This window comes from Dipodomys spectabilis, unplaced genomic scaffold, assembly GCF_019054845.1.
Source record: "Dipodomys spectabilis isolate Male_0828 unplaced genomic scaffold, ASM1905484v1 ptg000233l, whole genome shotgun sequence".
NCBI lineage: Eukaryota > Metazoa > Chordata > Mammalia > Rodentia > Heteromyidae > Dipodomys > Dipodomys spectabilis.
The window spans coordinates 6,973,567-6,999,716 of NW_024870910.1; the positions used below are offsets into that span (position 1 = coordinate 6,973,567).

At 60.6% G+C, this 26,150-nt stretch overlaps 1 protein-coding gene across 1 annotated transcript; it reads left to right on the plus strand.

Annotated features, from left to right (window-relative positions):
- Positions 1-1,665: 1,665 nt before the first annotated feature.
- On the plus strand, positions 1,666-25,978 carry Acan (aggrecan). The gene is given in 19 exon segments (XM_042698531.1): positions 1,666-1,735; positions 2,955-3,338; positions 3,584-3,758; positions 4,300-4,427; positions 5,204-5,497; positions 6,547-6,906; positions 7,842-8,016; positions 8,289-8,416; positions 9,939-10,232; positions 11,770-11,985; positions 12,503-12,771; positions 12,773-13,727; positions 14,031-16,175; positions 20,398-20,511; positions 22,984-23,142; positions 23,890-23,972; positions 24,367-24,511; positions 25,071-25,253; positions 25,491-25,978. Coding segments are annotated over 19 exon segments (6,357 nt in total). The 3' UTR covers positions 25,571-25,978.
- The last annotated feature ends 172 nt before the right edge of the window (positions 25,979-26,150 follow it).

Genomic DNA, 26,150 nt, shown 5'->3' on the forward strand with positions numbered 1-26,150 from the left:
GCACGCCGCACTCGCACAGGAACACACCCAGCCTCCTCATTGGTCGCCTCTAAGATGACAGCTTCCCCCCCCCCCCTGCGCTCCCCAGCCCCGCCCTGCCCGCCTCCACCTCGCTTTGCTTTGCTGCCCGGGGAGAAAGACGCCCTGTCTGTCCGCCCGTCTGGGACCGGCAGTCAGTCTCCCCGCGAATAAAAGCCGCAGTGAGTCCCCGAGACGCTGGGAGCCCAGACAGAATGGAATTTCTCCCTATTTTCTTTACAGCTGAGAAAACACACACGCACGCGCACACACACACACACACACACACACACACACACACGCACAAGAACGTATTTATGGCCGCCTGGCCATCCCAAAGTTGGTCTTCCAGAAAGAAGACATAAAATGCCACTTCTCTGCCCGGTCTTACCAACGCCTCTCCCCCCCCCCCCCCCCGTCCCAGGACCCCAGCCCCCCCCTGCTGCCCAGGACCCCAGCCCCCCTGCTGCCCAGGACCCCAGCCCCCCTGCTGCCCAGGACCCCAGCCCCCCTGCTGCCCAGGACCCCAGCCCCCCTGCTGCCCAGGACCCCAGCCCCCCCTGCTGCCCTCCCGTTTCCTGGTCTAGGCCAAGGAGGAGGGAAAGAAAAAAAAAAAAAACAGAACCGCACTGCATCCCCACACACAATGTCCAGCTTGTTCGGAGCGGGAGAGAAGAAACACAACTCCACACGTGCGTGCACACATACACACGTGTGTGCACAACTTCCCAGCGAAGGGCGGTCTAGGATGAACAGCGCCCTGTGTCTGCCTCCGGCCCCGAGGCTCCAAGGGGGGATGTAGGGGGTCCCAGCCCGGCCCCGAGGGGCGCCTCCATCTCCCACCCGCCCCCCCCCGGGCCCCCACAGGGACCCCCTCTGCTCTCCCAGCCCTGGCCGCCGGCCCTCCACCCCGCAGCCCCTCGCGCTCACCCTCGGGAGCCAGCCCGGGACATGTTTGAGCTTTACACCAGGAGCTCAGCCCTGGGAGAGAGCCGGGGCTCCTTCTGGGAACTTGGGAATTTTCCAGACTGGCATGGGACGCCCCCCACGTCCCCCCCCCGTGCCCAACACGGACGCATGGGACTCGAGTGGGGCAGAGGCAAGAGAGGGGCTCCTGAGCTCCCCCCCTCGTCCCAGCCTGCTCCCCCACCAGAGGGAGACACCAGTGTCCCCAAGTTAGCCAGTCCCCCAGCAATGGTGACCGGGCCAACAGCGCCACCTGGTGGGCTACGGGTCGGGGACAGAGCAAGGTCAGCAGGCAGCATGGTCTCCTCCCCTGTCCCTCCTCACACCAGTGATCCCAGCCGCCCCCCAGCCAGTACGGGCGCCCCCACCCGGGTTATGAGGACGGGCCACAGCCCAGCAGCGTCCCGGCTCCAGAGTGCTCCGGGAGGAGGGATTCCTTCCCTCCTGTCCCACGGAGGCCGACACCCCTGGGGAAAGCCCCATCTGCTCCATGGGGTTTAAGGTTCAGGAGACCCGAGGACCTGGAGGGGGACAGGTCTGGGGAGGGACAGAGGCCTGGTGGACCCCTGCAGCTCCCCCCCCCCGTAAGTCGGTCAGGGTGCACCGGGGGTCGGGGGTCAGAGGTCGCCTCCCTGCAGCTCAGCACACAGCTAACGCCGCCGCCGCTCTTGCAGGTGAACCATGACCACGCTACTCTTGGTTTTCGTGACTCTGCGGGTCCTCGCGGCAGCCAGGGCAGAGGAAATGCCAGGTGAGGACAGCACCGCGTAGGCCCTGAGTGCTGGGTTCTCAGTTCTGGGTACTGAACCTAGTGCTGCTTCATACAGAGACACAGTTACTTACACACACACACACACACACACACACACACACACACACTCCTTTTCCTGGCCTTTTCATGGTCCTGCACACATGATCCTGCGATGCACACGTGCATACACCCACATGCGTACGCACACAGGTCCCAGGCCTCACTCAAACCCCTGCCACATGTTGACCCAGGGAGGACCGAGGGAAGAGGGAAATACCCAGAGGGAATGACGCGTGGCTGGTGTTGAACGTATTTTCTTTACTTTCTTTCTTTCTTTTCTTTTCTCTCTCTCTCTTTTTTTTTTTTTGGTCAGTGGTGGGGCTTGAACTCTGGGCCTGGGTGCTGTCCCTCAGCTCTTCAGCTCAAGGCGAGCGCTCTACCACTTGAGCCACAGCACCACTTCCAGTATTCTGGTGGTTTATTGGAGATAAGAGTCTCACAGAGTTTTTCTGCCCGGGCTGGCTTTGAACTGTGATCCTCAGATCTCAGCCTCCTGAGTAGCTAGGATGACAGGTGTGAGCCACCAGCACCTGCTCTTTCTTTTGTTTGTTTGTTTGTTTTGTCAGCCATGGAACTTGAACTTGGGGCCTGGGCGCTGTCCCTGGGCTGTTCAGCTCAAGGCGAGCGCTCTACCACGCGAACCACAGCTCCATTTCTGGTTCACTGGAGATGCGTCTCCAGTAGGACCTTTCTGCCTAGGTTGTCCTCTGTTTCCCCCCCCTTCTCTCTTCTTTCTCTTCTCTCTCACTCTCTGCCTCTGTCTGTCTGTCTGTCTGTCTGTCTCTCTCTCTGTCTTCAGGGGTTTAAACTCAGGGCTTTACGCTTGCTGGTTCATTTTTCAGACTGGATCTCGTGTTTTGATTGCACACGCACCCCTCTGCCCAGCGCCATATTTTTTCTTTGCTCTCGGCAAGACTGATTTTGGTGGACTGTGATCCCCCTCACCCGAGACCTGTGCTTCCCAGATGAGCTGGGATTACAGGCGTGCATCACCACCCGCAGCGGGGTGGTGGAGGACATGGCTCTCCGGGCATTCCCGTACCACACAGCCCATCGTGGACCGGCCTCCCCGGGGAGCAACACTTCTAGAAGCCCACCCGGCTTCCCCGGGGAGCCTCTCTAGGGCGGTCCCTGACGGCTGTGTGCCCTCCCCCCGCAGACCATGACAACGCGCTGAGCGTGAGCATCCCGCAGCCATCCCCGCTGCGGGTCCTCCTGGGCTCCTCCCTCACCATCCCCTGCTACTTCATCGAGCCCGCGCACCCCGTGACCACCGCCCCGTTCACCGCTGCGCTCGCCCCGAGGATCAAGTGGAGCCGCGTGTGGAAGGAGGAGGAGGTGGTGCTGCTGGTGGCCACCGAGGGCCGCGTGCGCGTCCACAGCGCCTACCACGACAAGGTCTCGCTGCCCAACTACCCCGCCATCCCCAGCGACGCCACCCTGGAGCTCCAGAGCCTGCGCTCCAACGACTCGGGCGTCTACCGCTGCGAGGTGACGCACGGCATCGCGGACAGCGAGGCCACCCTGGAGGTGGTGGTCAAAGGTGAGGGGCGCAGGGGAGAGGGGCATGCACACCGGGCCCAGCCCGGTCTCCCAGAGCTGGGCCTGGAACTGGTGCTTCGGGGTGCCCAGCAGGCTCTGGTGTCCTGTGATCCCCAAATAGGAACGCCCGGTGGGCTGTGGGCCTCCCCCTCTCACCTCCAGGGGGACCCCAGCCCCGGCAGTGCCTGAGGTCCCCGGCCTCCTCCGGGGCAGGCCGAGCGGGTGCCTGACGGGGCTTCCCCGCAGGCATCGTGTTCCACTACCGCGCCATCTCCACGCGCTACACGCTGGACTTCGACCGGGCGCAGCGGGCCTGCCTGCAGAACAGCGCGGTGATCGCCACGGCCGAGCAGCTGCAGGCCGCCTACGAGGACGGCTTCCACCAGTGCGACGCCGGCTGGCTGGCCGACCAGACCGTCAGGTGAGCCCGCCTGGGCGCGGGGAGGAGAGCGGGGACCGCCCCAGGCCTCCCACAGGAGAGCGTCTACGCACAAACCAGCCATACGCGCACACACACAGCCAGACAACAGAGCCGAGACGGAATCTTAGCATGCTGGCACACGCAAGCACACACACACACACACACACGGGTACAGCATCTGCCTCATGTGGTCAAGGAGACTTAGTGACCCTGAGCACAGGCCAACAAGCACTCAATTGCCCACGGGCCAAGTCCTGCCCATCCTTTGTTCCTTTGAATAAAGTTTTATTAGCACAGCGCCACTTTGGTTTGCATGCTGGGTCGGCTTCATTCCATAGAGTAGCAGAGTGGTCATTTCTAGGCCTTAGTGGCCCACGATCATGTAGTTACTATCTGGTCCCGGTAGACCCAGTGTGGTACTGATGCTCAGTCCCGAGGACCGCCTTCAGTGCTGATGCGCAGTCCTCATGAATGACTATGAACACAGACTCCAAGCAGCCCCCCACATCCCGCGTCACACCCCACTGGGGGTTCCTGGCAGGTACCCCATCCACACGCCCCGGGAAGGCTGCTATGGAGACAAGGACGAATTCCCCGGCGTGAGGACCTACGGCATCCGAGACACCAACGAGACCTACGACGTGTACTGCTTTGCGGAGGAGATGGAGGGTGAGGCCTCCCACCCCCAGCCCGCCTCTGCTTTAGCCGGGTGTGGTGGTGCATGCCTGTAATCCCAGCTACCTGGGAGGCTGACGCAGGAGGATCGTGAGTTCAAGGCTAGACGTGGATGCAGGTGATGGGGGAGACCCTGTCTGGAAAACAGAAGAAAAGCAGAAGGGCTGAGGGAGTCACTCAAATAGTAGAGCGCTTGCTTAGCATGCCGGAGGAGGCCGGGGTTCCATCCCCAGTGGGAGGTCTGCTCTGGTCGCAAGACCGCCCCCTCCTGGTGGGACTGGGTACAGCACGAGGCTGGGCGTGGATGGTTCTGAGCCAGGGAGATTTTCCTCCTGCTCTTGGTCCAGTGCTCACGCCTGTCATCCTAGCTACTCAGGAAGCTGCGATCTGAGGATCACAGCTCAAAACAGCCCAGGCAGGAAAGCCCCTGAAACTCTTATCTCCAATGAACCACTCAGAAAACTAGAAATGGGGCTGTGGCTCAAGTGGTAGAGCGCTCGCCTTGAGCAAAAGAAGCTCAGCGACAGCGCCCAGGTCCTCAGTTCAAGCTCCAGGACTGGGCACACGGGCACACACAGCGCGTGCATGCACACACACACACACACACAAATAGTTGATGTCATCCTGCCCCAAACCCAGAAAGCGGGACGTGAGGGGTGAGCTCTGAGATTGGGGTATGTGGATTAGGGCCTGGGCTCAACCAGGGGGCCTGGCCGGAGCAGGACGGGGAGGGAGAGGACACCCGCACCCACCACCCGTATCATCCCCAGGCGAGGTCTTCTACGCCACGTCCCCAGAGAAGTTCACCTTCCAGGAAGCGGCCAGCGAGTGTCGCCGGCTGGGCGCCCGGCTGGCCACCACCGGCCAGCTCTACCTGGCCTGGCAGGGCGGCATGGACGTGTGCAGTGCGGGCTGGCTGGCGGACCGCAGCGTGCGCTACCCCATCTCCAAAGCCCGGCCCAACTGCGGGGGCAACCTGCTGGGCGTGAGGACCGTCTACCTGCACGCCAACCAGACCGGCTACCCCGACCCCTCGTCCCGCTACGATGCCATCTGCTACACAGGTGAGGGGAGGGCGGGGATTCGCAGCCTCAGTGTGGATCCTGCGGGTCCTCAGTGTGGATCGCTGACCGTCCCCACATCCCCACCACCCTGGGAAAGCCGGAGCCCCAGCCTCGCGTGCCCTCACCCACGGGAGGCCGCTGATACCTGCCCTTTTGAATAGAATGTGTTGAAAGGAGGACTGGGCAGGGTAGTGCACACCTGTAATCCCAGGTCCTCAGGAGAATCCCAGTTCAAAGCCAGTCTGGGTTTAAAAAAGGAAAAGAAAAGAAAGATTCCATCTTAACAATGTGTGGTGTCACAGGTCTGTGGCCCCAGCTACGTAGGAAGCAAAGGGAAGAGGATGGAAGTCAAGGACCAGCTGTAGACAAAAGCAAGACCCCATGTAAAAAAAATAATACAGCGCCAGCGACTAGTGACTCTCGACTGTCACCCTAGCTACTCAGGAGGCTGAGATCTGAGGATCACAGTTCAAAGCCAGCCCAGGCAGGAAAGTCCATGAGACTCTTATCTCCAATGAACCACTCAGAAAACTGGAAGTGGCGCTGTGGCTCAAGCGGTAGAGCGCTCGCCTTGAGCTGAAGAGCTGAGGGACAGCGCCCAGGCCCAGAGTTCAAGCCCCACAACCCACAAAAATAAATAATAAAGATAAACAAGGACTGGGGACCGGGTGTAAGTGGTGAACTTTCTGTACCAGACTCTTGAGTTCAAGCCCCGGTATGGCAGGTAATCAATAATAATGATTAATTATGAATAATGTGAATAAAAGAAGGCCAACGCATTACTGAAAGAATCAGAAAAGGTGGAACCAGAACCTTCCTTTGATAAGTTAGACTTGGTTTTGTCGCTGTTGTTGTTGTTCCAGTACTGGGGCTCGAACTCAGGGCCCCGGCGCTCGCTGTCCCTGAGCTTTTTCACCCGAGGCTGGCGCTCCACCCCTTGAGCCACAGCCCCACTTGAGGCTTTTGGCCATTTCGCTGGAGCTAGGAACTTCCTGCTCCAGCCAATCCCAGGCTGCCAGGCTAAGGCTCGGCCCCGCCCCCTGCCCCAGGTGAAGACTTCCTGGACATCCCTGAAAACTTCTTCGGACTGGGCGGCGAGGAGGACATCACCGTACAGACGGTGACCTGGCCGGACCTGGAGCTGCCGCTGCCCGGGAATGCCACGGAGGGGGAGGCCCGGGGCAACGTGATCCTCACCGCCAAGCCCCTCTTCCACCTCTCCCCCACCACCCCGGAGCCCGACGCCCCCTTCCCGGTCGCCCCTGAGGCCACCAGGCCCTGGGACCTTCCAGAAGAATCCACGCCCGGGCTGGGCCCCGCCACGGCCTTCACCAGCCAGGACCCCGTGGTACAGGTGACCGTCGGACCAGGCGCAGCCGGGCTTCCAGGACAGCCTGGCTCATCGGGGGGTGAGTGCCATGCGGGGCGGACACTGGGGCACGTGGGGCGGCCGGTGGGGCACAAAGTCAGAAGAAGAACGATACTTCGTGACAGGGAAGATGATGCGAACGTCAGATTTCAGTGTCTGCAAATGCAGAGCCAAACCCCTTGACTTGTTTGCGGCTAACTTAGGCCAACGGGAGCTAAGCCGGGCAGAGGGCGCAGGACTCCAATGGCTCACAGAGCCTGACTGGATTCCAGGCAGAGCAGTGTACACCTGTAATCCCAGCACTTAGGAGGCTAAAGCGAGAGGACTTTGAATCCCAGCACAGTCTGGGCTACCTAGCAATACCTTGTCTTAAAAAGTTAAAGAACAAACAACAACGACCAAATACAGCTGGGTACCAGTGGCTCACAGCTCCTGTCATCCTAGCTGCTCAGGAGGCTGAGATCTGAGGATCAGGGTTCAAAGCCAGCCTGGGCAGTAAAGTCCATGAGACACTTATCTCCAATAAACCACTCAGAGAAAACCAGAAGTGGTGCTGTGGCTCAAGTGGTAGAACGCTGGCCTTGAGGTGAAGAGCTGAGGGATAGCGCCCAGGCCCAGAGTTCAAGCCCCACGACTGACCAAAAACCAAAACAAAAAACCATAAAGCTTGGTATAGACCCTTTTTCTAGAAAGTTCTTCCTGCCCCATGGCTGTGTTCCGTTCACTCAGTAATGTCTGGAAAGTTGGGGTATCACCACAGAGTCTAGCTGCTCCTCGAACATGAGCCTGTACCCAGGAAGAACATTCTGGCGTGGCCTCCAGGTGGGGAGGGAGGCTTTGGGGCACACGCCCTTGCTGAGCGGTCGCCCACCTGCCAGGATGAATCCTATTTGTCCCGTGGGGGGGACATTGCATAGACCCACCCCAGGGCACGGCAAGCCAACCTCACTCCATCTCCCTCGGCTCCCCACTCAGGGGTGGTGTTCCACTACCGCCCGGGGTCCACGCGCTACTCGCTGACCTTCGAGGAGGCCGGGCAGGCCTGCCTGCGCACGGGGGCCGCCATGGCCTCGCCGGAGCAGCTGCAGGCGGCCTACGAGGCGGGCTACGAGCAGTGTGACGCCGGCTGGCTGCGGGACCAGACGGTCAGGTGAGTCCGACCTCTTTCCTCAGACACACTGGGCGCTGCTGGGGCTGTGTGGTGCTCCGGAGACCCCCGCCCAAGCCCCCTGCCAACGCCAGGGGCTCCCCCTCCCCATTTCCCATCTCAGATAGTTGTTGCATGGGGTGCTCCCCGGTTCAAATCCCACCCCGCCGTCCATCATTTATGATCATAAACATGGCAGCTCCCAGAGATCCCAGCCCCCTCCTCCACAGCCATCTCACACCCCCCCGCCTCTGTTCCCCCCTCCGCTGCTGCAGGTACCCCATTGTCAGCCCCCGGACCCCATGTGTGGGCGACAAGGACAGCAGCCCCGGGGTCAGGACCTACGGCGTGCGGCCGTCATCGGAAACCTACGACGTGTACTGCTACGTGGCGGAGCTTCAGGGTACGGACCCCCTTCTCCCGGGCTGGTCCCTGCATGGGCCGGGGCCTCAGAGGGGAGATAGAGAGGGGGTGCATGCCCCCCTCAGCTCAAGCCCCTCTGCCCTGTGGGATCCCCAACAGAGCAGGGGATACCGGCTCCTTCAACAAGCAGCGAGTTCGGTGGGTCAGTCCATCCGTTCGGTGTAAACATCAGCTTCCTGCTGTCCCAGGGCTTCGGAGCAGAGCAAAGGCCCTGAGAAGTCCTGCAGTGAGACAGACCCTCCTTAGCTGTCTAATCTGGCTCTTCCCCAGCCACAGACCTTTATCTGCTTCCCACCCACACCAAAGGCTTCTCTGAGTCCTCACTGAGCTGCAGATGAGACCAATGGGACCTATGGGACCTGACAGCGCAAATAGGTCTTGGGTAGAAGTGAAATGTGAGCCTCCCTCTTCCTAACTCCCAGAAGCCCTGGCTCTGCCTGCGTGAGCCCACGGGGGACCTGGGACAGGTCTGCAGCAGCCAGGATATGGGCTGTCTGTCTACCTGGGACAGGGGGTCAGGGGGCATCCAGACAAGCCGCCTGGGTAGGCTTAGGTATGACTGGAGAATGCAGGAAGAAGGGGAGGGGCAGAGAGGACAGGTCCCTGTGGCCACCTCTGCCCAGCTGGCTGGTGACACTGCCTTTTTATTTTCTTTTAATGAAGGGTTGTCCTGAGTCTCGGAAAAGTCTAGAGCCCAGCCCGGTCAAACCAAGGCCTTTGGGCCAACCTATTTCACAGGGTCCCAAGAAATCTTAGGGCTGGGGCGTGGGGCGTGGTTAGAGGGGGCGCAGCCTGGGGGGGGGGGGCATGGTTGAATGGAGATGGGGACCTATAGGAGCAGAAGTTGGAGTGGGTGTGGCCTGTGGGGACGTGGCCTTTGGTGGAGCATGACATGGGGGCGTGGTTGAATGGAGATGAGGATCTATAGAAGTTGTAGTGTGCTGGCCTGTGGGGGCGTGGTCCTGTGGGGGCATGGCCTGGTGGGCGTGGTTGAGCTGAGATGTCCTACAGGAGCAGAGGTGGCTGTGGGTGTGGCCTGTGGGGGCGTGGTCCTGTGGGGGGCATGGCCTGGTGGGCGTGGTTGAGCTGAGATGTCCTACAGGAGCAGAGGTGGCTGTGGGTGTGGCCTGTGGGGGCGTGGTCCTGTGGGGGGCATGGCCTGGTGGGCGTGGTTGAGCTGAGATGTCCTATAGGAGCAGAGGTGGCTGTGGGTGTGGCCTGTGGGGGCGTGGGCCTGTGGGGGGCATGGCCTGGTGGGTGTGGTTGAGTGGAGATGGCCTAAGGAGCAGAGGTGGAAGTGGGCGGGGCCTGGAAGGGGAGTGGTCCTGTGGGGGCATGGCCTGGTGGGCGTGGTTGAGTGGAGATGACCTATAGGAGCAGAGGTGGAAGTGGGCGGGGCCTGGAAGGGGCGGGGCCGTGGTGGCATAGCCCTGCCCCCGCCAGCATCCCTGCACCGGGCGAGGTTAGGTGTTGGAGGGTCACAGGGCTGCCTCTGTCCCCAGGGGAGGTGTTCTTTGTCACTCGTCTGGAGCAGTTCACCTTCCAGGAAGCCGTGGCCTTCTGCGAGTCCCAGAACGCCACCCTGGCCTCCACCGGGCAGCTGTACGCCGCCTGGAGCCGCGGCCTGGACAAGTGCTACGCCGGCTGGCTGGCAGATGGCAGCCTGCGCTACCCCATCGTGACCCCGAGGCCCGCCTGCGGCGGGGACAAGCCGGGCGTGAGGACCGTCTACCTCTACCCCAACCAGACCGGCCTGCCCGACCCGCTGTCACGACACCACGCCTTCTGCTTCCGAGGTATGGCCTTCTCCTCCCCGGAGCCCCCTCTGCTGAGGACACCTCCCCCCAGGCTGCCACCCAGGCCTGGTCCACCTCTGGTCCACCCCTGCCACTCAGCAGAGTCAGAACACAGCCGTCCTGCCCTGCCCAGCACAGCGCGGAGCTCGCTGGACTCCAGAGTTTGACAAGGAAAGGTGAAACCTAAAGTTCCCCACGAACACGGAGAGAAACATAAAGACAGCCAGACCCAAATCGAATTATGGCCCTGCTATTTAGATAGCTGTAGTGACGCCCGACAGGCGAGTTAACCTCTCTGTCCCTCTGATTCTTTGTAAATGGTGATCTGATTGAGCGGTTGCAAACGTAGAAAAACATCTATCCACACACGCGTACGGACATCTGTGTGGCACGTACTCTGCTCATGAGTACACGCTTGCAAAGATCTACTCACCAGTTTAGCCCAGTCATTCTTTACTAAGCACCAAATCATTCAAGGTTTGTAACTGTGGAAATCTGAGCGTGGCCAGGGCATGGCCCCTGCTTGGACCAGCCCCCCCAGCACCCACAGGACAGGATGTGCTGACTGGAGTATTAACTGCAGAACAGCTCGGACCACCTTTCCAGTCTTCCAAGTACCTTTGCAACTTCTAATTAAATTTCCAAATACAATGAAGGGAGGGGGAGGAATAAAATACAAAACAGAAAGTCATCTTCCCCTCCCCCCCAAGTTTTCCCCAGATCTCCAGGATCACCGTTCAAACCCCATTCCCAGTTCAGGCTCCCTTCCCCTGGGAGGTGGTGAGGCCCTCATTCCAGGCCCTGTTCCCTGGCATGAGCTGCAGAAACCTGGCCGTCAGCCCCTCAGCACCCACCCACCCTTCAGTGCCCTCAGCCCCTGTACTAGCCACACAAAAGTTTGTTTCCTCTTCAGCTTCCCTGATTGGCTGGGTTTTTTTTGGGGGGGGGGGTTGAATTTTTTTAAAAAATGTCTTGGCCTAAACTCAGGGCCTTGAGCTTGCTCAGCTGACACGCTACCACTGGAACCACACCCCCGGCCCTTTTTGTGTGTTATTTTTCAGATGGGGGTTTTGCGTTTTGATCAGGGCCAACCCGGACAGTGATCCCGCTATTTGTGCCTTCCGCGTGGCTGGGATGGCAGACTTGAGCCTCCACACCTGGTGTGGGGGTGGGGGAAGGGGTGGTCTCACAAACCTTTTTTGCCTGGGCTGCTTTCCAATGATAACCTTCCTGATCTCTGCCTCCAAATAGCTTGGCTTGCAGGCATGAGCCGCAGGCCACACTCAGCTAATGTGAGATTGTACACAAACTCACTGCCTTTGAGGTAATCCCAGGCCGGCACGGCAGACTGCAGGGGAGGCGCAGTGGCTTCCCCAGAGCCCGGGGAGATGGTGCGTCCGTGCAGGTGGCCACTCTGAACCGTGCAGGCCCAGGGCTACCTGGCTGAGCTGGGAACTCCCCAGCTCCCTATGCAAGGCCCACTGTGGGGTGGGTCCTACACAGCGGGAGCCTCACAACCTCCCTCCCCTCCCCTCAGGTGTCTCAGTGGCGCCCTCTCCGGGAGAAGACAAGCATGGCACAGCCACACCACCCACCGGCCCCGAGGACTGGATCGTCACACAGGTGAGGCCGGACGTGGCCGCCGTCCCCCCAGGGCTGGACAGGACCCTGGCCCCCAGCTCCACCATCGAGCCCGAAAACCAGACTGCATGGGAGCCAATCGACACCTCGGTGGCCACAGCCTCACCAACAGGTGGGTCCCAAGCCCTGAGCACGGCACAGGGGACTTCCTGATCCTGGCTTTCCCCTCCTTTCTGCCCCCTCCCCCCTCCCCCCTCCTCCTCCCCTCCTCCCCTCCTCCCCTCCCCTCGCCCCTCCTCTCCTCCGTCCTGCCTTCCTCTTCTTCTTCTCTCCTCCTTCCTTCCTTTCCTCCTCTCCTTCTTCTTTTTCCCTCTTCCTTCTCTCTCTCCCACCCTCTTCTCCCTCACTTCTTGCATCCCTCCTTCCTTCTCTGCTCTTCAGGCCTTTCTTCCTTCCCTCCCTCCAGCCCTCCTTCCTTTTTATCCCTACTCCCTTCCTTCTTTCCTTTCCTTCCTCCTCCTCTCCTTCCTGCTCTCCCTCTCCTCCCTCCTGCCCTCTCTCCCCGCAAGGAACTCCATTACAAAGCCTCTGTGACCGTCTCCGTGACTGTCGAGAGAGGTCGTATGTGGAGTCCAGGCGTGGAGTCCAGTTCCACCTGTGAGCTCACCTTGCTCCCTCCCTGCCTCCAGGGACCCCTGCCACGTGGACTGCCAGTGGCCCAGAAGCAGAGAGCACCACGGAAGGGGCCACGGAAGGAGCCACAGGCGGACCTACTGCCACTGCTGCTGAGCCTGTGGAACCCTCTGCCTCTGAACCTCCAGAGGGGCTGTCCTCACCGTCACCCCGCGGGACCGAGCCGCCTCTGCCGGGCTCTGGGGAGACGTCGGGGGCCCCTGACCTCACAGGCAGCGGAGAGGCCTGGGGAGGCCCCGACGCCAGCGGCCAGCCCTCAGGGGGCAGCGGGGAGCGGCCAGCCCTCCGGCGACCTGGACCTCCACAGCTTCACCTCCGCAGCGGGCTCCGGGGAGGAAGACGGTGTAGAGCCAGCCAGCCGGCCTGGGGTTGGCAGTCTGCCCTCTGCAGGCCAGGGTGCGGACGGCTCCACCTCCGGAGCAGAGGACCTCAGCGGGCGGCCTTCTGGAGAAGAAGGTCTAGAAACTTCTGCCTCCGGACTAGGGGACCTCAGCGGGCGGCCTTCTGGAGGAGAAGGCCTAGAAACTTCCACCTCTGGAGGATGGGATGTCAGTGGGTGGCCTTCTGGAGGAGAAGGTCCAGAAGCTTCCACCTCTGGAGTAGACCTCAGTGGAATTTCTTCTGGAAGAGAAAATCTAGAAACTTCTGCTTCTGGGATAGAGGATCTCCATGTGCTTCCTACTGAAAAAGAAGGTCTGGAAACTTCCACCTCTGGAGGATGGGATGTCAGTGGGCTGCCTTCTGGAGGAGAAGGTCTGGAAACTTCTGCATCTGGAATAGAGGACTTCAGTGTGCTTCCTACTGGAGAAGGTCTAGAAACTTCTGCATCTGGAGCCGAGGACCTCAGCAGACTTTCTTCTGGAAGGGAAGGTCTAGAAACTTCTACTTCTGGAGATGAGGGCCTCAGTGTGCTTCCTACCAGAGGAGAAGGTCTAGAAACTTCTGCGTCTGGAGCAGAGGACCTCAGCAGACTTTCTTCTGGAAGGGAAGGTCTAGAAACTTCTACTTCTGGAGATGAGGACCTCAGCGTGCTTCCTACCAGTGGAGAAGGTCTAGAAACTTCTACTTCTGGAGATGAGGGCCTCAGCGTGCTTCCTACCAGTGGAGAAGGTCTAGAAACTTCTACTTCTGGAGATGAGGGCCTCAGCGTGCTTCCTACCAGTGGAGAAGGTCTAGAAACTTCTACTTCTGGAGATGAGGGCCTCAGCGTGCTTCCTACCAGTGGAGAAGGTCTAGAAACTTCTACTTCTGGAGATGAGGGCCTCAGCGTGCTTCCTACCAGTGGAGAAGGTCTAGAAACTTCTACTTCTGGAGATGAGGGCCTCAGCGTGCTTCCTACCAGTGGAGAAGGTCTAGAAACTTCTACTTCTGGAGATGAGGGCCTCAGCGTGCTTCCTACCAGTGGAGAAGGTCTAGAAACTTCTACTTCTGGAGATGAGGGCCTCAGCGTGCTTCCTACCAGTGGAGAAGGTCTAGAAACTTCTACTTCTGGAGATGAGGGCCTCAGTGTGCTTCCTACCAGAGGAGAAGGTCTAGAAACTTCTGCGTCTGAAGCAGAAGACCTCAGTGTGCTTCCTACTGCAGGAGGAGATCTGGAGAATTCTGCGTCTGGAATTGAGGACCTCAGCAGGCTGCCTTCAGGAAGGGAGGGCCTAGAAACTTCTACCTCCGGAGCTGAGGACCTCAGTGGGCTCCCTTCTGGAGGAGAGGACATGGTGGGCTCTGCGTCTGGGGCCCCAGACTTGGGCTGGCTACCTTCAGGAACGCCAGGAAGCGGCCATGCTCCCGAAGTGAGCGGCCTCCCCTCTGGATCCAGTGGTGAGTATTCTGGAGGGGACCTTGGGAGCGGCCCAGCCTCGGGCCTGCCTGACTTCAGCGGCCTCCCCTCTGGACTCCCGACGGTCTCCCTTGTGGACGCCACACTGGTGGAAGTGGTCACGGCCACCACGGCCAGCGAGCTGGAAGGGAGGGGGATCGTCAGCATCAGCGGTGCTGGGGAAATCTCCGGGCTGCCCGTCGGTGAGCTGGACACCAGTGGATTTGCTTCGGGAGCCGAGCTCAGTGGCCTCAGCGGGGAAGCGTCTGGACTCTTCAGCACTAGTGGACAGTCATCTGAGTTTCCTGACCTGAGCGGAGAAGCATCTGGAACTTCCGAGGTCAGTGGGCAGCCATCAGGATTTCCTTACGGCAGCGGAGAAGCGTCTGGAGTGACGGAGTCCAGCAGCCTCTCCTCTGGACAACCAGACGTGAGCGGAGAAGCTTCTGGAGTTCTTTCTGGTAGTGGTCAGCCATTTGACAGAACAGACCCGAGTGGAGAATTCTCCGGGGCTCTCGATCTCAGTGGGCAGTCCTCGGGGGTGGCGGGATTTGGGGAAGCCACCCCCCAAGTCCCTGAGCTGGCCTCTGGGGCTGTGAGCGGCAGCGGCGAATTTTCTGGCATTGTGCTCGTGGACGCCAGTTTGGTGGAGGTAACCCCCACTCCATCTAAAGAGGAAGAAGGCTTGGGGTCTGTGGAGCTCAGCGGCTTCCCCTCTGGGGGGCTGGATGGCAGTGGACATTCTTCTGGAACATTCGACTCCAGTGGGCTTCCATCGCGAGCTCCGGAATTCAGCGGCCTCCCGAGCGGTGTGGCCGAGGTCAGCGGCGACTCTTGGGGGGCCGAGGCCGGGAGCGGGCTGGCGTCCGGCCTCCCCACCGTCTCCCTAGTGGACAGAACTTGGGTGGCATCTAGAACCCAGGCCCCCACCGCCCAGGAAGCTGGAGAAGGGCCCTCGGGCTTGTGGGAGCTTGGCGGGGCGCACTCCGGAGAACATTCTGGATTTGTGGACCTCAGCGGGCTGCAGCCGGGACGGGAAGCGAGCGGCGGCGACCCACCGAGCCCTCCCGATTCCAGCGGGGACTTTTCCAGCCCCGCCACTGATCTAAGTGGCGACTCCTCAGGCCGCGCAAGCGCCAGCGGAGACGCCTCGGGGTCCCCGGACATCACCTGGATCGCTTCCGAGTTGGTGGAGGGCGTCACCGAGCCAACCGTTTCCCAGGAGCTCGGCCGGGGACCCCCCGCGACACACACGCCCCCATTCTCTGAGGCCAGCGGGGAGGTCCCGGTGTGGAGTGGAGCCACGCCAGCCTTCTCCGGGGCCGGGGTAGAAGCTTCTGTGACCCCCGAAGCTAGCGGCGGGTCATCTGCCTATCCTGAGGCCACGGTGAACCCCGAGGCCAGCAGCGAAGCGCCATGGTCCACCCCCGCTGCCTTCCCAGAAGCCGGGCTGGCCAGTGCCTCGGGCCTGGGGGCCAACGGCAGCCCTTGGGCCTTTCAGGAAGGTTCCGGAGTGGGAACAGCCAGCCCAGAAGTAAACACAGAGGTCACCACCGGCTACGATGTGGACACAGAGGCACCGGTCGCTCCCTCCGCTTCTGGAGACAGGACCGAGATCAGCGGAGACCCGTCTGGTCACACCTCAGGCCCGGACATGGACATCACCGCCAGCATCGTGGAGTTTGTGCGGCCGACAGAGGGCCCCGCAGAGGCGCATCTGGAAACTGAGTCCCTGAGTCCCTGGCAGACAGAGGACCAGACCCAAACCTCCAACACGGCCGCTGCCCCAACAGATGCCTCCAGCCCTACTTCTCGAACACAGGGGTCAGGGGAAGCAGAGTGGACCGGTGAAGGTATTGTCGGGGATCTTCTTCCTTTAAATGTGTGTTGCAGTTTGGGCCCTAGACAGCTGTGGTGTGGAAGGAGGTAGTGTCGTTTTAAAGTCCCAAGCACAAACCAGGCACAACGGCTCAATCCTGTAATCCCAGCCACTTGGGAGGCCGGGGTGGTGGGGAAGGGGGAGAAACCCCAGGGAAAATGTGTCAGGCACATGTTTCCAGAGCACTGAGACCACAGAGAGGTTTAGGAGGAGAAAGAAAAGAAACAACTCAAGTTGAATCCTTAGGCTGGTTAGTACTTCGTTTTATACCGAGCCAATGCTCATTTTAAGAGTAGATCACAAAAGGTGCCCGAACATTGAAGGTAAAACTTGAAGGAAATGTTGAATTTGGGGGAGAGTGTGGGGCGTGGCTCTCTGCCTCGCCCTCCAGTAGGGAATCTCCAAGGAGTTCCTGGCTAACTCCACAGGGTTGGATCGGGGCCTCTGTTCACTTGTAGGTTGTACCACCCATTCGGCTTCATAAGAAGCTCCCTCCTGCACATGAAGCCACGTTGCTGAGCTCCAAAACACTAAGGCTAAAGCCAGGCACTGGTGGCTCACGCATTGTAATCCTAGCTACTCAGGAGGCTGAGCTCTGAGAATCCCGGTTTAAAGCCAGCCTGAGCAGGAAGTAGGGCTGTGGCTCAAAGTGGTAGAACACTAGCCTTGAGAAAAAAAGAAAAAAGATTCAGGGAAAGGGTCAAGCCCCACAACTACCCAAAAAAAATTTAAAAAATAAACCTAAAGCTAGATTTCCGGGAGCAGGACAGGAAGGAGCTGGAGAGTAAGGCTGCATTCAACACTTGCAGCCGGCTCCCACCTGCCTCACTGGTAGTGGTTCCCTCCTTTAACCCATCAGCATACCAGGACCCATGAGTCTATGGAGCTCGCTCTGTAGCCTTTGGCATTGGAGGGATTTTAGGTCTGCATTTATCACTCAGTTGCACAGGTTGGACACTGAGTCACTTGAAGAACAACATATACGTTGTTGTTTATCTAAATAGCCAACCTTGTCGCTGAGCGCCAAACCCCCTGCTATCATCAGTCTTTGGCATTTTCTTTGAACCCAAGAAAGTCTTGGTCTCTAGGGCTGGGAAGGTGGCTCAGTGGTAGAGCGCTTGCCTTGCATGCCTGAGGCCCTAGGTTCGATTCCTCAGCACCACATAAGCAAAAAGAAAAAAGCTAGAAGTGGTGCTGTGGCTCAAGTGGTAGAGTGCTAGCCTTGAGCTGAAGAGCTGAGGGACAGCGCCCAGGCCCAGAGTTTAGGCCCCACAACTGGACCCCCCCCCCCCCCAAAAAAAAAAAAAAAAGAAAGAAAGTCTTGGTCTCTTAGAGGTCCTGGGCTCAGATCCAAGCAAGATGTCTCTGGCTGCGAGGGGGTGGGCAGGGAGTTGAGGCTTTCCATTTAGACACCAGTGTGACTGTGTTCAGGTGTCTCTGCATCTCTGGCCTGTACTGGGGCTCCTGGTTATTTTCTGTCTTGAACGAGAGCTGTCACTGCAGGATCTCATTTGGGATCAAACCATCCTTTCCCTTCTAGCTTCAGTAGTAGGAAGAATGGAGTGGAAAATCCCAGCTCAGGAACGGTGGCTGAGCCCTGGGGGGGGGGGGGGGGGGGGGGGGGGAGGGGAGGCTGTAGCAGAAGCAGTCACAAGGTGCTAAGAGTCCAGAACCCATGTCTCTCTTCCTCCACATAAGATGGAGGCCTGGCTTCCTGTCTCACATCCCCACTCTCTCTTCCATCTCTTCCAATCCACCTGCCACGTGCCACACAAGCGAATCGCTCCACTTGTTTCCCTGCCTGAGAATGGTGTAACGGTGTCTGTGTCACATGTGTGTGGGAATCGGGGCGTCATCTGACCGGATATTGACCCCCAGCTTTCTTCCTTCCCTCGTGAAGGCTGCCATTGCCTTGAACTTTTCCCTGCCTCCACCTGCTGTCCTCTTATCTGGGACCCCCTCAACCTCCCCCACTTGTCGATGCTGACAAAAGGTTGTACCCCAGCTGCTTCCCTGGTTCTAGCAGCTGAGAGTATCCTAATGCACTTCAGAGAAAGAGAGGGATGGTCAGAGTGGGGGGGGGGGGGGGGCGTCTCTTGCAGCCAGAGGAAGAGACAACAAGGTCTTAGGGGACCAACTGGACATGGAGGAGGCTTCACATAGGACACCGCCCCTTCCTGACTGCTATGCTGTTCCGCCTCTCTGGCCTGCCCCCGTGCTACCACAGAGTGGCCCTGTCTTCCCTCCTCGGCTGGTCCTCACAGCCCGGGCAGAACATAGCCAGCACACAGGGGCCTCGTGCACATCCGGGCCTCCCTCCTTCCCGGCCCCTCGCCCATGGGTCAGCCAGAGGCCCTGGCCTTGCTGTCTGAGGCCGCCCCGACCCCACCCCACCCCCTGCTCTGTACAACTGCTTTAGCACATTGGCTTCCTCCCCACCCCACCCCTGCCCAGCGCTTCCCGGCTCCTCTAATGGCTCTAATGGGTACCAGAGAACACAGCTCTCCCGAATCAGGACAGCCGCCCCCAGCTCCCACCCTGCCCACTGGCCTGACCTATTGCTGCTGCTGCTGTTGCCGCCGTTGCTGCCGCTGCCACTGCAAGTCCTGGTGCAGGCTGGGAATCCAAGTGCATGCTGGGATTTCCAACCGCTGCTCCATGACTCTTGGGTTTAATTGGAAACAGTTGTGCGCTGGGAGCTCACCATTTCTAACCCCTGGCGTGCGCCCCACGGAAGGACTCCAGGGCGAGAGAGGGGTGCAGAGGAGGAGAGCTTCGTGAAATGTCCACAGAACAAACCCAACTCTGACCGGGAAGTATTATCTACCTACCCAAGCTTGAGGACCCAGTGGGAAGCTCTCTAGCTTCTCCCAACACAGGCCTACTTAACCCTGAGGAGGAGCAGGAATCAGATTCCAGAACATGCATAGATTCAGAGGTTCCATTCTCCACCGGAGGGGAGGAGGTGGACGCAGCTGCTGCGCGCACCTGCAGAGACCCTGCCCACATGCCACAGGCTCCCGAAGACCAGCAGGGCTTGGCAATGCAGTGTACCGTGAGCCGGGAGACCCCGGTGACTCAGAGCCTCTGCATCCCTCCTCCCCAGCAATGGGCACTGCATGCCACTTATCATCATGTTCCCAGGAAAAGGAACCCAACCCCAGCAGGAGTTCCAGAGTTCACATGGCAAGAGGAGAGGAGGAGGGCCCTGGGGCACCTGGTTTCTCGGAAAAGGCACAAGAAGACCCGATTCCAAGTGTCTGTTCTCACCTCGGCCAATTCAAAAGTTGAAGAAGTCCTTCCAGAACACCAGAAGAACGGGAGCGAGGAGGCTTCCTGAGAAGAGGAGGCAGGTAGCACCTGCCTGCGTCCCAGACTGGTACGGGCAGGCTCACAAATTACAGCCCCCTGGCTGGGCTGAGCCTCTACAAAAGCCCATCTCACTGGAGAATCGTCCTGACTCCATTTCTGCGGGACAGTCTGGCGTCTGACTTACTGAAGGCAACGCTGTCTGGCAAGCCAGGAGTCTCATGTCCATACCCCACGTGTTACTCCCCATGGATCTGAACTCTGCAGACCACTACCTCGCCTTGACTTCCCCCAGCCCCGCCCCGCCTCACCCTCCTCGCCCAGCCCTGTGTCCCCAGCCAGTCATGGCTTCCTGATGTAGTTCCTGAGAAGACACCCAACGCTCGTTCTCACAAAAAGGCAGCCTCTGATTCCAGAATTTACCAGCTCTCTTCGAAACTTTGGCTCCAAGACTCCAAACTGGCCGATGAAGAATCGCATCTGAAGCCGGGCTACTTTGGGAGGCTGAGATCGGAGGATGGCGATTCAAAACCAGCCCAGGCAGGAAACTCCCCGAGATTCTCCTCTCCTATGAGCCACCGGAAAACCAGAAGTGGCACTGTGGCTCTGAGCGGTGGAGTGCTAGGCTTGAGCGAAAGAACTCGAATACAGCGCCCAGGACCCAAGTTCAAGCCCCACGACTGCCATCACCATCACCAATACATCTGGGTCCTTGAGTCTGCATTCCAAGATGGCGGTGGTGACGCAGCAGCAGCAGCAGCAGCAGCAAAGGTCCACAGGAAAACCAGCCTGTCCCCTCCCAGGAGAGATCAGAGCTGGCCACCCACAAGGCGCCCCCCAGGCTGGCGGCTGGCGGGGAGCTAACGGCGGCCCTTGGTTTCTTGCAGACGTGGATGAATGCCTGTCAAGCCCTTGTGTGAATGGAGCCACCTGTGCGGACACCGGCGCCTCTTTCACATGCTTATGCCTTCCCAGCTACCGAGGGGACCGGTGTGAGATTGGTACGGCCGGCTGGGCTTCAGCTAATGTCACTAACACGTGCGCCCCGCCCCCCGCCGCCCCTCCCTTCTAGACGCACGCAGGCGCTCGGCCCCCCGCTGGGCCCCAGGTCCATCCGGACAGCCCCCCCAGGGGCCCCCGGCGTGAGATCTGCCCCCACGGAGTCCCACTCTCTGTCCTGTTCCTCCCCTCATCACCCTTCCTCTTGGGCACCGGCTCGGCCACTGTGAGAGACGGGGCCCTGGGAAATCTCTAAACCGCTAACCTCCTCTGGGACGGGGCTTTCCGGTGCCACCAAGCCGGGTGCGTGCGTGTGGCTCCGGGCGCGGCCGGTTTTGTGTGTCTGGACGAAGCTCAGGTAGTCTCAGCTGGGTCAGGAGCAAGGCCTGCCCGCCACGTGGCTCGAGAGGCCTTGGTGGCCCCGACGGTGTGGCACCCTCCCCCTTCTCCTGGGGCCAGGACCGCTGCGGGCCACCTTCCCTCCACGACACCTGCCTCCCAGCCCAGCGGCCTCTCCCCTAGAGCCAGGCGGGCGCGACCCCCTGTGGCAGGGGTGAAGCTGTGGCGGCTTGGGCCTGTCGCCGTGGCAACAGCCTGCTTGGGGGGGGGGGGGAGACACTTGCGACAGTGTTGGCCCACACACAACTCCAGCGTCAGGGGCTCGAAGCCCTGTTGAGCCAACAGGACTCTCCAGAAAGTTCCAGGAAGCACAGCTGAGACTCCCGGGAAAGCTAAGCTCCCTTTGTGCGTGGACAATGTGGGGAGAGAGTTAGAGCACACATCTCCGGCGAAGAGTCTTCAGGATTCTAGAAGGAAAGGCCTGCACCCCCCCGTCCCCTCCCCCGTGAGACCCCATGCGACTAGTGATGGGGGGGGGATCTCGGCTGGGCTGGGAGTAGCTTCCAGGGCCTTCCTCCCACAGTGCCAAAGCTACAGGGGGGTATGGCGTGGGAAGATCTAGAAAGATCTGAAGTAGTCTGGAAAGGTCTGGAATGTCCAGGCTCTGGGGGAATCAGCAGGATGGGGGAAGGGGGGGGCCGTCCAGACTCCACACCCCTACAGAGCAGAGGGGGGGGGGGATGGGGCCACAGCTACCCGGCTGGCCCTTGGCTGCCAGCAGCACATGGCCGTACGTCCGCTCCTGTCCCGCCGCGGCCTCCTTCCTGAGGCTCCAGCCTCCCTGCAGGCCTGTCTGTCCCCAGTCCCGCGTGGGCCCCGCTGTGGCCCGGCCTGCCCAGCGAGCTCAGCCCTCATGGGCCCTGGCGCTGGCCCGGGGTGCAGTTTCTGGTGCTGAGCTACCCTGGGGGCTCCCCGCCTGCCCCCCCAGACTTGTGCTTCGCCCCTGGGGAGGGCACAGGCGGCCACCGCGGAGGCCCGGCCTCCGTCTTCCTTCTTCTTTCCTCTCAACCTGGCCACACGCTCACCCACAGGGGCTGGGGCTTTGTTCCTGGGACAGCCAGACTGTGGGGGGCTCAGCCGGGGGTGGGGCTGCCGTTCACAGCCCTCCCTGAACCCCAGAGAGTACTGCCTGGAGGCCCGAGGGGAGAGGGGGCCTTGGACCCCCCCCCCAGTCCAGAGCTGTGCCAACCGCTAGCTCCCATCGTGGAAACCCGAGTCCTGACTTTCATGACCTGCCCACCTGCCGGGGCCCACAGTGTGCTGGCCCTGAGGGCAGCGTTAGGAGGCGGTGCCCGTGAGTGAGCTGTCCCCAGCATGTCCCCGCCGCTGCCCCCACCCTACCCCGGGGTCTGCCCCTTCTGCAGATGACAGGCCGCATCACAAAGTCAGAAGCTCCTCCCCCTCATCCAGTCTGCCAATCAAAAGACCAGATGGCAGAGCCTCCCGCAGGGTCCCAGCTCCAGCAGGGAGCCCCCAGCCTTCCCAGGACCCAGTGCGGAGGGAGCTGTGGTCTCAAGGATCCGTGGGCAGATTTCACTCCCGGCCTGCCACGGACACAGCTCCCCTCCTCCCAGACGCCACAATCACCGAGCCTCGCTCGGCCTTGGGTCTCAACGCTTCCGGCCAGGCCTGCTGTGCTCTGCCAGCCTCCCGGGCAGGCATTGCAGGAGGAAAGCTGCATCCCGGTCCCTGTCATTTCCTAGACACCAACAGGAAATGGGAGTTCCCAGGGCCAGGCTTCACTGCCTTCTGAAACAGGCCTCAGGCTCACGCCTGTCATCCTAGCTACTCAGGAGGCTGAGATCTGACGATCACGGTTCAAAGCCAGCCTGGGCAGGAAAGTCCGTGAGAGTCTTATCATCTCCAATTCGCCATCAAAAAAGCCAGAAGGAGAGCTAGCTATGGCTCAAGTGGTAGAACACCAACTTTAAGCAAAATAAAAGCTCAGGGACAGTGCCCAGACGCTCTGCTTACCTGTCCCTCATCTCCAGAGCATGGCATTTGCAGAGGGCTGAGGGGACCCCTCCCCCAGCCGGCCTCCCGCCCCCAATCCGAGCCCCTGCCCTGTGTTACAGACCAGGAGGTGTGTGAGGAAGGCTGGACCAAGTTCCAAGGTCACTGCTACCGCCACTTCCCCGACCGCGAGACCTGGGTGGACGCGGAGAGGCGGTGTCGCGAGCTGCAGGCTCACCTGAGCAGCGTGCTCACTCAGGAGGAGCAGGAGTTCGTCAACAGTGAGTGTGGCCGCGGGGGGCTGAGGCTGCTGAGCGGGCACAATCAGCAGACTGGAGCCGGGTGTGATGGCTCACCTCTGTAATCCCAACCACTCAGGAGGCTGAGATCTGGAGGAGCCTGGTTCAAAACCAACATGGGCAGGAACTATGGCAGACTCTCTTTCCAATTACCCAGCAAAAAAAAATACCAGAAGTAGAGGTGTGGCTCAGGTGGTAGAGCACCAGCCTTGCTCCATGCTGGAGTACTTGCCTAATATGCCCAAAGCCCTGGTTTCCAGCATTATGAGAAGAAATGGAATTAGCAGATCAAAGCCAGGCACTGGTGGATCATGCTTGTAATCCTACCTACTCAGGGGGCTAAAATCTGAGTATCACAGGCAGGAAAGCCCGGGAAACTCTTATCTCCAATACACGACTCAGAAAAAGGCAGAAGTGGTGTTGTGGCTCAAGTGGTAGCACGCTAAGCCTTGAGTAGAAGCAGCTCGGGGACAGTGCCCAGGCCCTGAGTTCAAGGCCCAGGAGTGGAAAAAAAGAAAAACAGATTGGACCCAGAAAGGCTGCAGGGCCAGGGCGCAGGTGTGGAGAGCTCAGCCCCAGGCCTGGAGTTCCGAAGAAAAGCTAGAGTCTTCAGGGCCAGGGGTCATGGCAGCTCGAGGCGGGGGCACACCACCCCCTTCCCCTCGATCCCCACGTTTCCAACGGCCTCCCAGGAGTCCAACACCAACCCCCACTGCCTTCCCTCTGCAGAAAACGCTCAGGACTACCAGTGGGTCGGCCTGAATGACAGGACCATCGAAGGGGACTTCCGCTGGTCAGATGGACACCCCCTGGTGAGTTCAGCTGCGGCCCAGAGGAGTGGGGGGGGGGGGTTGAGCACGCCCCCCTTTTCCCCAGCCACATACATTCAGACCCGGCAAAAATGCTCACTAAGCTGGGTGGCTGTGGGGGGAGCCCAGATGGCAGGAAGAAAATGGGGTCTCGCCCGCAGCATCCCCCAGGTCCACAGGGCAGACAGGTGCAAAGCAACACCGATGGCGGTGCCTGGTGCACGCGGCACGGGGTGGATTCCCGCCCGGGATCCCAGCTCCCGGCAGCCCGGGGTCTGCAGCCAGCTTTCCCTCTAGAACCCACATTCTACCAACCCTCCCCCCCCCCCCCGCCCACCGGCAGCCTTCACGCTAGCCCGCCCGCCCCTCCTCACCCCTTCCCCTCTGCCGCCCCCAGCAATTTGAGAAATGGCGTCCCAACCAGCCGGACAACTTCTTCGCCGCGGGCGAGGACTGCGTGGTGATGATCTGGCACGAGGCGGGCGAGTGGAATGACGTGCCCTGCAACTACCACCTGCCCTTCACCTGCAAGAAGGGCACGGGTGAGCGGCTCCGAGGGAGGCCATCCGGGGAGAGTCCCCGTTCTGCGGCTTCCAGAACCCTAGCCCCCCAGTACCCGCGGCCCAGAGACCCCCAGAACCCTAGTCCCTCAGTACCCGCGGCCCAGAGACCCCCAGGACCCTAGTCCCCCAGTACCCACGGTCCAGAGACCCCCAGCGGTTCCTGGGGTGGGGGGCCTCTCTCACTCTGGGATTTTTTTGGGGGGGTCGGTCATGGGGCTTGAACTCTGGGCCTGGGCGCTGTCCCTCAGCTCTTCAGCTCAAGGCCACGCTCTACCTCTTGAGCCACAGCGCCACTTCTAGTGTTCTGGTGGTTCATGGGAGATAGGAGTCTCACGGACTTTCCTGTCCCGGGCTGGCTGTGAACCGTGATCCTCAGGCCTCAGCCTCCTGAGTAGCTGGAGTTAACAGGCCTTGAGCACCGGCGCTCGGCTCGTCTCCAGCTTCTTAGCCCGGGGTTTGCCCCTGGCGGTCAGAGCTCAGCGGGGCCCCAGCCCACCCGGCTGGTCCAGGCCTCTCTCCATTGCTGTCTGCCCCCCAGTGGCCTGCGGTGCGCCCCCCACAGTGGAACATGCCAGGACCCTGGGCCAGAAGAGAGACCGGTACGAGATCAACTCCTTGGTGCGGTACCAGTGCACCGACGGCTTCGTCCAGCGCCACGTGCCCACCGTCCGCTGCCAGCCCAGCGGGCACTGGGAGGAGCCGCGTGTCACCTGCACAGACCGTGAGCACTGGCCCCGGGGTTGGCCTGTCCCCAGGGAACCATGGCAGTGGCCTGCCTGCCCACAGGAGCCCCCACCCCGTGCCATCCTGGGGTCACGGCGGGGGGAGGGGGCGGCACAAGTCCCCAGCCTGCAGCCACTTGGTCTGAGCAGGTTCCGGATTCGAAGACAAGTCCAAGAGGGGAGGGCCCCCACTTCCCCACGATTCACCCCAATTTCTCCCCCCCCCTTCATCCCAGCCACCGCCTACAAGAGTAAACGGCAGAAGCGGAGCTGGCGGCCAACAGCCCGGCACAGCCCGCCCAGGGCAGCGCACTGAGAGAAGCTTCCAGAACGTTGTCGTACCCAGGATGCTGAGCCCGGGGGCCCCCCCACCCAGACAGCGTCCTCTCCTGGTTGCTTCTTGTCTTATAAGGAATCCCATTAAAGAAGGAAACACGAAACCCGACATCGCGTATGCCCACCCACCGCCATGCCCCCCAAAACTGCATCTAATTTGTCCCCCCACCAAAAGCCAAAGCCAAGCAAACTCACTATTAACCCAGAGACTGGGGTGAGAGAAATTCTTCAGTCAGTCCATCCGTCCATCCGTCCATCTGCCCACCGTGCCTTTCCAAGAACCAGCACAGGGACAGGGGAGCAGGGAGGGGTTAAGTTAAATAAAGAAGATTATTTTTTTGTTCCCGGACTTCACCCCAGCCCCATCGGGTCGGTCTTTGTTTGCCCGCCCCCCTCACCCCCCACCCCCACCCCCCTGGGAGAGCGAGGGGGAGGGGGAGGGGCCCAGGGGAGGGGGGGGGGCAAAAGCGACCAGACTCCAGGGGACCCCAGTTGAATGTATTAGACAAAGGGAACCAGTGGGGCCGCACGGGGCCCGTGGCGGGCCAGGCCTGGGGCGG